General features: G+C 42.4%; 1 protein-coding gene across 3 annotated transcripts; it reads left to right on the top strand.

Moving 5' to 3' along the window:
• The first annotated feature begins 1,890 nt into the window (after positions 1 to 1,890).
• Positions 1,891 to 16,741, top strand: LOC119442379 (serine hydrolase-like protein). 3 transcript variants are annotated; one of them, XM_037707234.2, is made up of 4 exons: positions 1,891 to 2,079; positions 7,041 to 7,145; positions 12,859 to 13,309; positions 14,634 to 16,741. In XM_037707234.2, exons 2-4 carry the CDS (start codon positions 7,120 to 7,122, stop codon positions 15,159 to 15,161), a joined length of 1,005 nt encoding a protein of 334 aa, XP_037563162.1. In that variant the 5' UTR covers positions 1,891 to 2,079; positions 7,041 to 7,119; the 3' UTR covers positions 15,162 to 16,741. The 3 variants fall into 3 exon arrangements, with proteins under 3 accessions (XP_037563162.1, XP_037563165.1, XP_049518062.1); XM_037707237.2 differs by having other exon boundaries at positions 2,073 to 2,182; XM_049662105.1 differs by lacking the exon at positions 1,891 to 2,079 and adding an exon at positions 2,592 to 4,405.
• Positions 16,742 to 17,445: the final 704 nt, after the last annotated feature.

Raw genomic sequence — 17,445 nt, forward strand, 5'->3', positions numbered from 1 at the left:
ACTCAGCCATCTCAGTGCACCAGTTTTTGGCCAAAAAATTGCATGACTCCCTTGCCCCACGCCCCTTACTCACCTGATCTTGCTTTATGCGACTTTTTTTGTTTCCTTTAATGAAGAAGAAACTGAAAGGACTGCGAGTTCACGACGCAAGAAAGGTGAAGGAAAAAACGAGAAAGGAGCTATCGGCCATCAAAACAGACGAGTTTGGAAAATGTTTAGAAGAATGGAATCGCAGATTGGACAAATGTGTTAAGTGTAATAGAGAGTACTTTGGACATGATAAGATTGTTTTGTAAAAAATAAGTAAATACATAGCTTTTGAAAATAATTCTGGTTACTTTTGGGTACCCCCTCATATAGCTGGCGAGTCATGCTTCACATAACATCAGTTAATGCAGTGCACGAGATCTGCATAATTTTCGGAAAGTTTTCTTTGTGTAGTTATTTGCCAACAGAAACCGAGTTTTGCATTACTTAATATGCAACTTCAGTTAGTAGCGTGCCATTCTCCGTCCATCTACAGCGGCATGCCAGAGAACATGTGCACATCACATGCACTATGCTTTCCATACCAGTGACAGATGGCGCCGCCGTTAAATTGCAGAAGGGAAATTAGAAGGTAAAATCTGCACAATAACACAAACGGCAGTGCCTTGCTTTTTGAGGCTCGTGCCGGTTACCTAAGGACCAAACCATACCGGAGCAAGTATTCGGAACTAGATGAGGCATTTGTATGCTGCAGTAAAGATCCGGAGACCACTCAGCACATCCTAATGGAATGCGAAGGGATTCACCCAGCGAGAACCGTAGGTAATGTTCTATTTCCAGGAGTGCTTGGATTTAAAGTGGAAGGAAACATCAACCGATCAGCCGTAGAGATAAGCAAGAGAGGATTAGAGTATTGGTGGAACGAAAGCAGGGAAGAGATTGATACGACCTGATCTCTTAAAATCAAAGGTAGCGGTACAAGGTAAATTTTGGGAAAAAGAAAAAGATTAATGAGAGGTATACAAAAATGCTAGATAAAGAACATGTATAGTATGCATAATTAAATCAAGCAGGCTAGGTGACTACAAGAAGGTTTAAGAAAGATTTTTTTAAACCTCCTTGAGTGACTATGTTTCACCACCCCGTTTCAAACATTAACTCTATGGTTTCAATTTTAAATTAAATCATCATTATCATGACTCTGTGGTTGTAGTACGCCTTGATACCGCGTTCGGGAGGCGGCGCTGATATCAAGACACCCTTAAAAACCCTGAAAAATAAATTTAGGGCTTTTAGGGGTTCTAGCAATTTGACGCCGTGCGTTGCTGCAGCATCAGCGCGGTAGCGTCGCTCCAGATGATGCGAACATCGGATTTATTATGGACGAAACTGGTCAATATAATATTACCCGCGAGCATGGTACTGAAGAAGTTTCATTCAAAATTGTACCTCTGCGAAATCTGAGCAGAGATCAGCCAGTGGTGCAACTGGGCTGTTTCGATGCAACACTCAGTAGAGTGCACTGTCTGTCAAAGGACATTGCAAATTCTACATCGGAAACTATAATTTTACTTCGCTCAAAGCAGCTGCTGTCGTGTTGTGCTGAATAAACGGCGGATCACGAGCTCAACGGATATGATGTATTTGATACCTTGGGAGACGGCCACAATTTCTCTGAGGAACAACATTTTGAAAATTCACCCTAACTCAGTCGTTGTTATTACTTGCCTCTAGCCCTATACTCCGAGGTCGTCGGCGTCTCACAGCCGCACACCGGATCGAGTTTGTAGCAACAAAGTAGCGGTTAATTATTTATGAAATTACATAGGCAGATAACGCGAAATGTGTGCATTATTGTTATAATAAAAACACATTCAACGCATTGGTATCATCATCATCACAAGTAGTTTTGCCGGTTGAACTCTATGGCCGGTTGGTTTCGGTTGTTACTTGCGTAATTGCGTCCAACTGCTCTTGCCGGCTCTTGCTTATCTTGCTGCTTGTGTATTGTAGCCGGCATCTGGTTCGTTGTGTCAGTGGTCGGGATTGTCGACGTATGCATAGACAGAAGGCACTGAGACGAATGACTGCGTAAGTGGCGTAAGGACCAAACGCAGCTTGCAATATGCTCCTTTGTGTGCCACAAGTTGCCGGCCTCATCGGCCGGGATGCTGTAATCAAGAACAACCCTTATGTGAATGGCTAAGTTTTATCGTTGTCTTCAAGGACACCTGCATTTGGCTGCCGGTAGATGTAGGCGTTCCCTCACGCGTGTTGCAACGTTATGAGGAAGCGCTAGTTCCGAATCCGAGCAGTCACTGTAGGCATTGCTGTAGGTTAGTTTCGGCAGCTGCTAATCACTTGTCATTTGTCGATCGCTTCATAATGCAGCTACGCAGTGCAGCTAAACAACGCAGGCACTGTATCATATTCATGTCAGTGGTCAAGCTTGTGTTAGTCAAACATCTGTTTCATTACATGATGCTGAAATGAAATTGCTAGGTTTGTCGCCTACAAAATGAATTGCCGTTTGCTTTTTGCTGCCCCCTGGTGTCGAAAGTGTGTGCGCGGGTGTTCTGTGTGTGCGTGATATATATGAACATGGCCTCCTCGATATGTAGCAAGCTTTGTGTAGCGCCGTCTTTCTTTCTCTCTGCTATTCTTGCGCTACAATATTATGTCGTTTAGCAAGCACCAACTCGCCCAAGAAAAAATTACAATGCAGCTATGCGCACAGGCACATTTTTTGTTTACGAGCTGTGATTGCGCGCTGTGATTGCGCGCGTACTGCAAGCCACTGTGGCTGGTACAAAGCAGTGACGACCACTTTTGATCGCGATTCTCGACTGCTATTGGCTCCCTCGCGCAGCTTACGCAAATGAGCCAATCACGACCGAGAACTTCGATCTAGATCGGGCTTGATCGCGATGAATAGTGCGCCATGTGACACCCGTATTAGCGTTCTCGGGCGAAACCCGCTAATTCCCAATTTCTTCACCCCGGATAAGTTGTATAAAAGTTGGGTTAAACCCTATTTTTTTTCCCCCGGAGTTCCGCCCTTTCGTAAAAGGAATAAATGGAGGAATAGATGGAGAGAAACCAATTAACGCTGCCCACGTTGTGTGAGCAAGGGGTCAGGACTTAATTCATTATTAATATGCGATAAGCATTCTTTGGGAACTCCACCTAGTTTGCTATATGTGTGTCGGCATGTATGCTTGTACACGGTTTACCTCTTTGTCACCAACTTGGTTCATTGGGTAGTCCATGGTTTAATGGGTATCAGCTAGGCTGCTGTGCTGAGGGAACCGTGATTGAAACCAACCGTTGGACCAACTAGGGCCACTGACTATGTGACAGGGCATGTGCCGCTCTTCATTTAAGCTCTTTCACGCCAGCTTAGGTCGCTGGGTATGTGCTACTGTGTATGCAGGTGCCACTCTTCAGTGACAAAATTATGCGGATCCCACGTACTGTGAGAATCGATGTAAGCAACGCTTTCTGTGCTGTTTGCTTTGATTGAAGATAATTAGCGGTGATGTTGACGGCGAATGTTCAAATTCTTGAACGTTTAGTCCAATACAAAAGTAGTGAGCTGATGTTAAACGTTGCCTTGCGTGCACCACTTCAGTTTGTATGTGTAGAGCACAGAACACACGGGGAGACGTGTTTGCTTGAGGCATTGTACAACATTGTTCATAACCTCTGAGACAGTTGAGCATTGCCATTGCCTCACATGGCACATCGCATCGTGGCAGAAACGTTCAAGTTTAATTGAATAGGGCTGTACGTGCCAAAACCATAATCGGATTATGAGGCATGGCACAAAGGTGGACTCCGGATTAATTTTGACACCCTGCTGTTTTTTAAGGTGCACCTAAATCTTAGTGCACGAGCGTTTTTGTATTTCACTCCCGTCGACATGTGGGTTCTGCAGTTGGAATCGAACCCGCGATCTCGAACAATGTCAGCCGCAAAGCTACCGCGGCGGGCACAGAAGTGTTGATTTGGCGTTCGACCACTTCAGTAGCGTTGCCTAGACTCTATGGTGCTTTAATGCGGTTTTGTGTCTACTCTGCGTCAGTTGTCCGCTTGACAAATTTGCATGGTGTTTATTTTTCAGAAAAAGCATAAATGTACCATACCTTCAGTTTGCCCACAACAGCTGCATCGTTTCCTTGCCTTCTCACGTCACGCCCCTATCCCACCCTCCCCCCTTGTATGGGAACTTTCCCTACCTCCTCTCTGCCATTCTATCTACCTCCTCTCTAGACTTGCATGTTAGTAGAAAGGTAAGCGCTGCAGTTTCTGCAGTGCTTTTGCGGGGAGTCACAGATAATTACAGCGGTCAAGAGGCCAATGTGGTGATGCCCATGGAGCTCCAGAGGGCATTGAGCACGTGCGACGCAATGGAAAGGTCCGAACGAGTTCCTTGCATTGCCTTTCCTCTGCCACGCTCCTTTCATGTATATACACGCTCTGCCCCCCACCCGACGCGGCCTGCAAGATAGCTATAGCATCAGCAGCAGCAGTGGAAAGGTCCAAGAAGAAGCAAAGAAAGTGTCGCATTAAAAAAACAAAATTGTTTATAATTTCACCGGTGCTGGGCTGAATCAAACACTTCATATATATACAGACACGTGCCACACGCGAACTTCACAGCGGTGGCACTAGATGGTATAGCGGTCTAGAGGGAAGCGTGGCAGTAGTACATACCTCATACATAATGCGTTTTGGCGGTGGCAATACGGGGTGTTGCCACATTTCTTCAATGCTAACCGCATTAATGTCGACATTTATCATGAGATAGGTTCCGCCAGGATTATTGTTGTTCAGTGTATGGATATAATATATGCTTCTTTTTCACTAAAGGTCTAGTAAAAACATATTCAATGCCTCCGGCCTTGAGTGAATGATGACGTTGTTGCCATATTAGTAGCCGTGTTTACGTGAATGCCGCAGTGACTCATGGCATTTGCCGCACGTTGCATGCATGTAAACGGCGGTAATGCGTTGGGGAGTGAATGCAGTGCTGACGTTGCTCTGCATTGTGAACAGTAGCTGTGACTTTGAGAGGATGTTATCCCAAGTGAGGTACATTCAAAGGCTTGACAGGTCTAGGACGGACACAAATGCTCAAAACGAAATGATAATGAATGTTTCGCTTGTTTAAATAAACATTTGTGTCCAAAAGGAGATCATTGCTTATGTTAAGTTAATTGTTTGTTAAAATACCATAAATATATCCCGAAATATGGGCACCAGACAACAAGACCCGTTATTTTTCCTCAGTTTACTTCATCAAAAATAACACCCAATTCCCCCCCCCCCAAAAAAAAAAAAAAAAAAATCTTGGAAAACATAAGAGCACGAAGGAACATACATATAATTGGACTTAACACCTGCAGTATTACAATTGTACTCTGTGGTGCATACCTCACAACAATCTCGCTTGTTGTTTGCATATCCTCACTAGCAAGTGCTCTGTGCACAGTGTGTCCTGCACCAGTTGGTAGCAGGTGCTCTCTGCTGTCACTGCACGACTGTAGTTTGAAGTCAAGCATCGAGCTCATAGCTAACAAAATGCATCTTGAGCTTGCAATCCTGCCTCAGTGTGCAGCTTCTAAACATTGAATATATTCGACGTCTTATCCATGCAAGAGGCACTCGGGAGCAATCAGACAATGTAATAAGGCATTAAATTGTGCAGCAGTTCATTCTACGTTTGATTGAACCAGCACATGATTGAGATTTTTTCATAGCACATCTTACAGATAGAAGTGTTCAAATTGCGCAATTTTTTAATATAATCGAATACAAATATTCGAGAAAACGGCCTTCGAATATCAAATCCAATACCGAATCAAATACTTGTGTGAAGCCCACTCAGCAGAAAAAAAAAAAAAGGCTTGCTTACATTATTTCATGCATCCATGCAGTTAATAACTTCATGGCAGGTCAGTGCAAAAGCTTGTAAATGAGTAATAGCTGAAAGGTGACAGCATCTTCTGCACCATGACTATGAAAGTAATGAAACTACAACACGTCATCACATTCACATAGTAGAACATTGTGTTTGTTGAGAGATCTAAGTATAATACCACAGCCCTGCACTCTTTATATTTAAAATTTTAAAGGCACTCGGTTATGGCGAGACTGTTCAAATAATAAATTTCTTTGCCTAAATCCGGACAACATAACCGTACGCTGCCTAAGGGAAGTATGCCTATTGGATGACTGGGAACAGTTGTGCAGAAATGATCTTCTCCATGTATTCACTCAGAAACTGTTGTGTCTGCACAACACTGCAATTTTTTTGCAGCGGAATCATGTGAGAGTCTCCACTTGGGATTGATTTTTCCTCCTATGCTGCAACAACTCATACCGTAGAGTATTCAAACAGAAACAAATATTTGGCATGAAATAGTGAATTCTCACATTGGATACCAATCAAATAGCAAAATCTATTTGATTTGGAATTTCAAATATTTGCACACCTCTAATTATAGGCGAACATTTTTGGGTGCTCTACTAGATCATTGTCCATTTCATATTCTTAGCCAGTTAGAGCCATATAAAACCAGCAAAACAGCAGGGACTGAGTTCGACTTGATGGCTATCTTCAAGTTGTTTAAAGCTTGTGCCCCGATTTAATGCTGCTTGGCGCTGGGGTATGCAAAATGTAAAAAAGAAAAAGCTTGGAAGTTGATACCACAAATTTTGTAACCTTCGCTCTTAGGGTGGCTATTGAAGCCTTGTGCATTTCAGGCTGACACCAGAGTGTACTCGTTCTATGTGCTTAATACATCGAATGCATTCATTAGCTATGTCTAGATTTGACTTGAGGCAGCATTAAAAAAATTATAGTACTATTTCTTTAGATTGCAATTTGACTTGTACCCACCATCAGGTCTTGCTTGCAGCACATATTTATAGTAACAAATATTATCTTCAGCTCTGTGAATGCTTTTTTACTTGAACATATAATCTGAAATATCTTGCCTTTGTTAAGTCCTCATTTGTTTTACTGCTGGCACTCCTTTCTTCTACAGTGACCTGTCTGTGCCAGGCTTGCCTTGATAGCTCACTTTAACAAAGGTCAGAGCCAGCAGAGCCTCACTGTTTTTCAGTATGTTTCAAATAATAGCTGCTCTGAGGTGAGTGCATACTTTACAATTTCTTGGATGCTGGAATAAGTGCTGAGTTTTCTCTTTTAAGCACTCTATATATGTTGTGAAGTAACACTGAAGCATCATGGAACTGATTATTTTTTTTTTCTTTCATGATCACGGTTGCGTTTGTGCAATTTGTTCAGTGTTAAACATTGAGGTTTCTCTCACTGCATTCATATATTATTCTGTGTTTGCTGTCTACTTATTTTGTGTTAATGTCTCGCTCCTTCTTTACATAGACCCATCGCAAGGCTTTCACAGCGTTCTGTGAGAAGAATGGGAAGTTACGCATAACCTTATTCATTTGTAATGTAAAGGCAATTCATCCATATTTGTCTCACACTTTTACTGCAGCTTGGAGTGCTTATTTCTAATGAATATGTTTTTAAAAGGGAGCATCGGTTGCCATAATGGTGTGATGGCTGACATAGTTGTCACTGATTTAGCAGGTAATTAAGCCACTGCAATTACAATCAGTGGATAATAGCTTCATTAATTGTTCAAAGCTGTGAGCTGATGTGTCATTTAATGGTCTGCGCATTAGATGCTCATGATAAATTTAAGAACCATGGCTTGCAAAAAATTTAACTATGGCTGCAAAAGAAACTCAGTGGCATATTTGTTTATAAAAAGCATGTGAGCCTGAATGTGTACATGTCATAGTAAAATGCTTGTCTGGTGTGCTTTATTTGGCCAATGAGTGTAATGCACAAAAGTTTCTAAATTGCACCTGAAAGAAATCTAATGATTGTTTAAGCCAGTGTAGTTAATAGATATAAAATGCAGTTATGCTTATATACAAACATTTTAACAATTTTATGTAACATATGCTCATTTTGTTGTCTAGCACTTCTAGCATAATTTCAGGGAGACGCTGGACGAAGCACCTCCTCCCAATCAAACGCATTGAAAAAGAAATAGTTATTTCTCTCTCACTCTAGGGTTATAATAAAGAGTACGTTTTGTTTACCTTTCATGCCTTTATGAGCTTTTTTATCACTTTTATTCCACTAAAAGAGTAATGTCCTGATATTTTCTACTCAATTTTGTTTTTCTATATATGTAGGTTTTATAAATCTAAACCATAAAGAAAATACTGGCAATAAGGGCGCCCTGACTATTTTAATATAATAGCTTTTCTAAAGCCAGTTTCTGTTTCCGTTTCCAGGAGGTGACCATGCGACGTCATGACGCCGATGGTGGTAACGTAGGAGATGGACACCACAATGTTTTGACACTAGCTTCGGCTCGCTCGGTCCCCCCCTATGTTGCTACTAGTTGTGAGGCCTGCTTTAACAGCACAGCAGACAACCAAGCGAGCTGGAGCAAGTATCAAAACACTGAGATGTCCTGCTCCTACGTTACCACCTTCTGCGTCATGACCTCACAACATGGTCACCTCATAGAAAGAGAAAAGAAGCTGGCTGTAGAAAAGCTATTATATTAAAATAGTCAGGGCGCCCTTATTGCCAGTATTTTCTTTATGGCTTGGCGGTATAGAACCTTCATTTAATGCAAAATAAATTGAGTAGAAAATATTGTCACTACTCCTTCATGCTAGAAGCATGTTTGTGTTTTCCTTCTTATACGTATTCAATCAAGGCACATTTCAGGGCAAAAGTTTCAAATCAGTGTTGTATATGGCTTTCTCAGGCTAAAAGCACAAGTTGTGAGTGCTTGAACACTGCTGAGTATTGCTTAAACAGAGTGCTAGGTATAGACCCTTCTCACACCACTCCCGTGATCGCTGCCATGTTTGATCACATGGTGACGTGTCCATTGCGTCCTCAGCCGGCCTCCATTGCCTCTGTTCACAACGGCAGTGCATGATGCCAGTTTGTCGCAGCAAGCCACTGCTTTGGCCAAATCTTCAGAAGACGTAAATGTCGCATATTCATCCTCTTCTGAGCTTACTACGCCTTCTCCAAATGGTGCGAGCATTAGAAGGCAAAGCTAGAAATTGTTTTCCAAGACACAGCGGTACATCCTTTCAGCCGCTCTATTAAATCAGGATTACTGTCATTCGCTCATTGGTCTTTATTACCAATAGCTTAGAAGCCACAATTTGTCATTTTTTTGGTTCAGTAACGTTTTTGGTGCAATACCATTACATTATTTATTTTCTACGTTATTACCTGTTAATGTGTTAACCGCGTTAGATTTTATTATGCCATGCTCCGAGCTTAAAACATCCATGTTTCGATGTTTTGCAGTAGCATATAGAACACACGTAATATAATTTGTCACACATTTACGTTGTGACTCGTGATGAAACGTTCTGCCTTGAACATTCTTATGGAACATATGTAAATCACTCATTGGTCAGCATACTCTCTAACGAGTGCACTCATACCAATTACATGACTGAGTCTCGGCAAGTTTCAACGAATAGGGCTGGACATTAGTGGAGATAAAATAATATTTACCAGCTCGAGCGTCTACTAAATTTTTGGTGCTATCTGGCCATCATATTTTTCTAGGGACTTTGCCTTCAATAAAAAATAATGGAAATATTTTTTGGCCACCGCGACACCTTGGTTTGAGTCAGGTGACAATTTGGCATTTTATTCCCGGGGTTCTGGCACGAAGAAACAGGGACGAAATAAAGCTTGGCAGGGCAGTAAATACAGTAAAGCAGAGTTAACAGAATGCCATTAACGATTGCTACATCTTTTTTCAATGCTTCTCCACTGTGAACATAAAAATTGTGAGCTGACCAACTCTAGCACAAAGATCCATGTGAGAAGGCGACAGTTGTCAACCCACTAGCCAGGAAGCAGCCTTACCCAAGTGTGTATGCGTACAGTATATTTAGCATTTTTTTTTTTAGTGCGGGGTTTAGGCGTCCCTTAAACTGCATAGTGGGTTATGAGGGACGTGGTAGTGCTGGGACTCCAGATTCATTTCAGCCATCTGGTATTCTTTACCTTGCACCTAAATCAAAGTACAGGAGCGTTTTTGCATTCCACGCCTCTCCGAACGCACCTGCTGCAACCGGGAATCGAACCTACGCAGAGGCGATGTAATGGGTCTTGAGGCAACAAGTAGCTAGGCGCAGCACAAGTGCCATCTGTTTGCAGTGAGCAAACTAGCGTGGAAAGGGTCTATACATGACTCTTCTTGCTAAACCGCTGACTTAACTCCACTCAAATTTTGGATACAAGTATCATTTTTGCGTGAAGTTTCGTTTAATACCATGTTTGGTGGGCATTACATACCATGTTTGTGGGCATACATACTGTCCACAATAAACACAAAGCTGGTGTCGTCTGCAGTGACGCCACTCAAAAATGTTTGATTCTGCTGCAACAGACCAGTGGCGCCTGTCATGGCTATGGTGGAAGCCCCATGTTCGCCATAGCCATGACCGACGGCACCAGCCATTATGTTGCAATGCTACCACTAGGGACTCGTGCTCTAGGCAGGTGCTGCTAGCTACACATCCTGTTGTCATTGTGGGGCTCTCGTCTGCGCCTGCATTCTCTGTGTGCACTCGTGTTGCTGTCGGCAAAAATAGTTATCGTTTACTCAAAACATTCATCAATGGAGCACAGAGTGCCTGGAAATTATGCCACCAGGACCTAAACGATGGTGAAACATTGAGGAAACAATCACTGAAATCACTAATACAAGGAAGCTAGACGCAGAGGGCGTATGTTTTTTTCCACCTTTCTCTTTCCCACCTTATGGTTACAAGCACATAGCTTGCTTGCATTTTCTTCTACATCAGGGTCAGACACGCCATGCCTTGTACGCTTTTTTTTATACAAGTCTGATGGTACAACTTCAAAACAGCAGGTACTCGAGCATGTGTATGCTGTTTATGAATTTATGAACATATATATGAAATATATATTTATTTTCTACTCTGAATTAAAATTGTAAAAAGTTACGTGCCTGATCACATGCACATCACATAATTGTATTGGTTAAAATTGTGTAAATATAAGAGCCAAGAAATTACAGAGAAATGTTGCAAGTCCCTACTGTATTATCAAAAACCCAGAAAGAGCAGATGAATGGTCATCAGAGCACCACTTGCAGTCAACTCAGTAGTATCTGCACAGGTCTAGTAGTTTCAGTAGGCCATCATCAGAACAAACTCAAAAATGGCAAAGAAACAAAAAGTTGCCTAACTTGAAATATTTTCTGCATTGTCCTTTTCACCAGATGGTCTCCAGCATCTGTTGAGTTCCCCATGCATCACCTTACACTTTCTTTTGGGCCACTTGTGACAGTACTCTACACCCTTTTGATTATTGACTATCCCTTCTGAGACTGCAAACGGAAAACTGGCTGGCATTCTTGGAAAAGCCTATTGGCTCTATGAGAGGTGACAGTGCTGAAGACTGCAAGAGCATTTGCCCTCAATGACCACACCACATTATGAGGAGTGTTCAAAAAGAAACCGAAGTTTTGCTATAACACCTTTACTGCTTATGGTACAACATTTTAAGTGCTGTCCCCTTCAAAGTAGTTCCCTCTACTGGATTGGGGAATAGAAAAACGTCTCCTGGGGCTAGGTCTGGAGAATATGGAGGGTGGAGCACAACAGGAGTGTGGTGTTTCGCTAAGTAGCCTGCGGACAAGGAGCGACGCGTGAGCCGGGGCATTGTCATGATGCAACATCCAGGCCTGATTTTCCCACAATTCAAACCTCTTACTGCGCACAGAATCTCTCAAACGTGCTAGGATTCTCTGGTAAACTTCTTTGTTTACCGTCTGATCATGTGGTACAAATTCCTGATGGACAATTCCTTTGCAGTCAAAAAAACACAGCCAACATCACCTTCATGTTTGACCGACTCATGCATGCTTTTTTGGGCGAGGAGAACCTTTGGCCACCCACTGCGATGACTGCACTTTCGTTTCAACATCATAGCCATAAACCCATGTCACATCGACTCTTATGATGTTCTTAAGAAAGTTTTCATCGTCATTGGCAGCAGTGAGCAGTTCCTGGCTGAGTTCAACATGGGTCTGCTTCGGTTCGTCAGTCAACAAACGCAGCACAAATTTTGCACTGACACGACGCATCCCAAGTTTGTCACTCAAAATTTCTTGACATGATCCCACACTGATACCCACTTCGTCAGCGACTTCTCGAACAGTCAAACGACAATTTCCACGAAACACAGTTCGAACTCTCTCTGCGTGGTCATCATCTGTGGATGTGGAAGGTCGTCCAGGCTTCGGATCGTCACTGACCAACATTCTTCCGTCTTCAAAACGCTTGAACCAATCATAGCACTGTGTGCGACTCATACGTCCTCCCTGTATGCTTGGCTAAGCAACTGAAATGTCTCTGTGAAAGTTTCCCAAGTTTGTAGCAGAACTTCACACACACACGCTGTTCTTCCAATTCCTTCATTGTCACTTTGGCACCAATCCGAAGAACAGCTTGTTCATGTGCTCACTTCAGCGGCTGTAGCTCACCAACTAACGGTCAGAGCGAGACGCGGCAAATGTCAGTTTGTTTTCTAAACCTGCCGCTACATGCGCTCTGTAGCCGCAGTGCGCTCCCTCTGCCGGTTGGCGCGCTATTTCAAAAGTTCGGTTTCTTTTTGAACCCACCTCGTACTACATGCTGTGAGGTGCAAGTTCCCCGTCCCACATAAAGCCTTGTGTTAAGGCAGTATAATGTTAATTGTAATTAATTTTAATTCATATAACAATGACATGTGTGTCCCTTTTGCAGTTCCGCAAAGCATCTGCGGTGGGTACCCTTGAGGTGCCGAGTTATTAGTCAGTGCCACACTGCCACCAGTGAGGTCCCAGTTGTGGAGCGCGAGGTCCGAGAACTGCAGATTCCCATTCCGTATGGGCACCTGGCTGCAAAACAGTGGCTGCCCACGTCTGCTGAAGACCCACGCCGACGTGTTCTCCTGCTGCACGGTTACCAGGACAATGCTGGTAGCTTTGACCACCTTGTGCCAACGCTTGACTCTCGATGGCACGCTGTGGCCCTTGACTTCACGGGCCACGGCCTATCTTCTCACTTGCCCAAAGGGACACCGTGTATTTCAATGCAGTTTTGGCTCGACATATCACGTGCAGTTAATCATCTTGGCTGGAGTCAATTCTCCCTGATTGGACATAGTGTAGGAGGTCAAGTGGGCTTGCACTATGCCTGCATCTATCCTGAGAGGGTGTGTATTACAATGTTTGCCTTTTATTTTGGGCCACTTATGCTGTTTAACAGCAACATAGAAAATTAATCAGGGGGTTAATGCACGTACATTTCTTGTAACCATAAGACATATTGTCATGGCTACAGTTGTTTTGTCTGTGTAGCCATGTCCTACACCAGGCTACGAATCAAGTAAAAGAAAAAAAAAACTTAAGAGTTGAGTTTTAACAGGCTTTTACATCAACGCACTCATCTACAGCGTGAAAGTGCCACCACTTCTTTCTGTGACTGCGAGTGACATGCCTAAAATATGACCCTGGTAGCTCAAAATATAATGTGCACCTTTAGTTGTGGTTTAGCGTGGCATCATACTTGTGTTCATGCTTTTCCTCAATAAAGTGTCCTATTTAAATGGTGTCTCTTTAACACTTGTTATCAAGTCACCAAGATTGTGTCAGTTAAGTTTTAGAACCACTACTGAGTGTAATTACACAAGACACCTAAATCATACTCTCAGAAAGCAGCTACATTACTTTAAAAGGCGTTTCTTTACAGTGAACTGAAGTGTTCATAATGCCAGCATAGTGTCTACGAGAGCTTGGATGTACCCACCACGATAGCTTAGTGGCTATGGCATTGCGCTGCTGAGCTCGAGGTCACGGGTTTAGTCCCAGCCGTGGCGGCCGCATTTCGATGGGGGTGAAATGCAGAAATACCCACGTACTTGGATTTAGGTGCACAATTAAGAACCCCAGGTGGTCAAAATTAATCCGTAGGCCCTCACAACGGCATGCCTCATAATCAGATCGTGGTTTTGGCACGCAACACCCCAGAAATCAATTCTAGGATATAGCTAAGTGCACCAACACACGGCCTAATTGGCATTATAGAAGGTAAAGCGTGCTCATATGTCATTGCATAATTGGCATTGGTATGCATGATGTTGCAAGATTGTGAAACAATTTGCTTTAATCACAGTACCATCTGCTGATTGGAAACATGACATTTTCTCATTGCATAGGCTGCCATAGCATAAGGACATATCACACCATGATTAATTTACTCAAAAAAATTTCACTTATTAATTCACTCATTAAAATTAAACTCGCCCACAGAACCTGTCAGCACATTCTCAATGCAAACATTGCTTGTATCATTGCCATTATTGCTTCCTTTCTGAGTCTTTTGGACGTATTGCAATTCATCACATCCATGGCATGCTCGTGGGTCCTGTCAGCATCCTTTCACAAAACATTCTGTGAGCAGTCTCATAGTGGAGCTGTTTGCTTACTGGAGCTTTCAGAATTGATATCTACAAATACCCTTTATTTTTGTTTTTTCAGGTCCAAAATTTAGTGATGATTGACTCCTTGGCTCCTATGTATGAGCAACGTAGCAGACTTTCACAAAGCTTAAGAGAAATGTTAGAAGGCAACTTGCGGCTTGAACAGAAGGATCTCAGCAAGCCGCCTGTCTACACGGAAGAGGAAGTGATAAAGCTTTACAAGCATAGCCTCGTTCCAGGCTACCTTCCGGACAACATTAGAACACTGATGAAACGTGGTTGCAAGCCTGCTGGAGATGGTCGTTACATCCTGACCAAGGACACACGGCTTAGGTACATCCAGTGGACTCGGATAGACAGTGCTGCTCTAAAAAAATATTACAGTGGCTACACCAACAACCTCCTGGTAGTGATGGCCGTTCCTGGCTTCGGGGCCACATCTGCAAAGCACAAGATACTGTCCAACATCTGTGAACAAAACTGCCGAACATTTCAGATTGTTGAAGTAGAGGGCAACCACCATATTCACATGACTTATCCAGATGCAGTGGCTAGTCACATACGTCCCTTTTTAGAAGCACACTGACGTGATAAATAATACAGTAACCTCAATTTTCCTTTGTCATACCTTATCCTTCCAAGCCGCCATGGAGATAATTTTTGCTCAGTGGGTGATGCATGTCTTCACTGATGCTGCATGTTGTGGATGATGTCATCTATGGCCTCAAGGTGACTGTGCTGTGTATACTGCTGTTATTTGGCAAGCCTGGAAGAACATTCGAAATTTAAACTGTGAGAAAACTTCACTACGAGTCGGAATCAAGTGTCAAAAAAAAGGGGGGAGGGGGGGAGGCAGAACACAGTTAACTTGGATAAATGTGAAAATTGGCAGCTGGCATTCATCATCGCTTCTGCGTTCCTTTTGCCTTCTTATTGTCCTTGTGCTACTTTCATTCACTGTGTCCCAACTATACAATAAAAATGTTCTACTTAAGTTCAAAACACGTCATTCTTCTGCTTTGCATATTGAAACTGTAGATGGTGCCATTTTGCCACAAGTTGTAGAATACATTGCTCCATACCAAAAAAAAAAAAATATTCAGGGTGGACCTCTGGGCACTTGCACAGAAAGCATCTGAATTGACAATTTAAGAATGTAGCTTGAACTTCTATGTTGTAACATTTCTATATCATAATTAATATTGTGCATGCAGCTTTTACAAGAGGAAGTACAAATTCAATAAGATTTGTCATACAGAAGTCACTGGGACAGTGAGGAAACATTGTTTTACACAGTCTTTCAAAAAAAAAAATACCATTCACATATTTATAGTAAAGTAATGCACTTCAGCGCAGCGTAGACCTCTTGAACAAAGATCATTGCAGCAAAGTGCTTGTTACCACCTATGCAACAGAATGAATTCTACCACACAAAAAATATGCACTACTTGACGAGCCTGCCACCCATAATGGTTCACTTGGTGTCTTAGCCAGCCCCAGAAATTTGTTTTTGCCACTGCTGCACTTCACTTTGCTAAGAAAGTGAAAATTCTTGCATGTCTTTGAAGGGACACTGCAGTAGCATGCTGTATTAGTAAATTACGCAATAGCAGAACATCCATTCTTGATATGAAAGGAGGGTGGTAAGCCAGAAAGTCCTAAAAACAAAAGACTGCTGGCAACACCACCCTGACATTCCTGCATCAGCTTGGCATGACATCAAGGATTTTAATAGCGTACGTCTGCTCGAGTATAGTTAATTGTTTATCGTTAAAGGACTACATTGTATTCTAAAATAGCCAGGCATATACCTAGCAGTAACTGTTCCTGCACCATAATGGCCCAAATACAAAAAAAAATGTGTATTACTTAGAAATCTGTAGTGTCACACTGACGTACCTGTGCCATGATTTCTGCATGAAATTCAAGAAATGGGACCACTAAAAGACACGGGAATGACATTGTGCTCCATCATTTCTGTTTGCTTTGTCTTTTTGTGGTTTGTCAGTAGTACTCGGTGCATTATAAGATGAGCCACTAGCTAGCCTAATTTCTTGCCATACTGAGAAAATGGAAGTTCTGCCTTTATAATTGCTTGAGTTATAATCAACCTTTTGTAATCCAAATCAATGAAAATAAAGTTTTGAAACAATTTACCAGTCTAAACATATTTAGTGTCCATTTTATTTTTTTGTCCACCTATCCCTCGCATTCCCATAATCATTCCCACAGTCAGAGCTGCTTGTACTTCATATAGTAAGCGAGGCCTTCATTCGTTATTGATTGAACAGTCCAGTATGAAACATGCTATTTGTTTTGGATATCGGCAGAACTTTGAGTAATATAATTTAATTATAATGAGTGCTTACCGTAAAGGTAGATCAGTCCTTGACCAAATCGAAGCATTGTATCAGTATAGTAGTAGATTTCTGGGGCTGTTTGGTGATGCATCACATTTTTTGCAGCATGCAAGAACAGTCACAAACAGTATAATTATGTAGTATTTTTGATGAGGAACATAAGTGTAGGTAGACTGCCTCAAGCACCGATTCAGGTCTGAACATTCCCCTTTCCTAAACACACAAAACCAAAATCAGAGAGCTAGAAGTAATATTTCTTTATGGTCACAGTGGGGAAACTGCTTACTGTAACTGTGATACTGCAGTCTTCAGTAACATGGAAATCTCGTCATTGTAATTGCATGCGTAGGGAGTGTTGCATGCCATGCATAGAACCTTTACAATGGGCATGCATTGCTCAAATCTGTGGTTCCACAGTTGTGGCTGAGATGCAATGGCTTTCGCGGTGCAAAAATAAAAAAAGAAAAGAAAAGTAAGGGCAAGGAAAAAGAAAAAGGACGCTGAATGTCA

This window comes from Dermacentor silvarum, chromosome 2, assembly GCF_013339745.2.
Source record: "Dermacentor silvarum isolate Dsil-2018 chromosome 2, BIME_Dsil_1.4, whole genome shotgun sequence".
Lineage (NCBI taxonomy): Eukaryota > Metazoa > Arthropoda > Arachnida > Ixodida > Ixodidae > Dermacentor > Dermacentor silvarum.

Bases quoted from the DNA above. Each gene is read 5' to 3' on its own strand.
- LOC119442379 (XM_037707234.2), top strand. From the start codon at position 7,120: ATGTTTCAAATAATAGCTGCTCTGAG. The intron at 7,146-12,858 runs GTGAGTGCATAC...TCCCTTTTGCAG, and splicing joins CAAATAATAGCTGCTCTGAG to TTCCGCAAAGCATCTGCGGT. The intron at 13,310-14,633 runs GTGTGTATTACA...TTGTTTTTTCAG, and splicing joins CCTGCATCTATCCTGAGAGG to GTCCAAAATTTAGTGATGAT.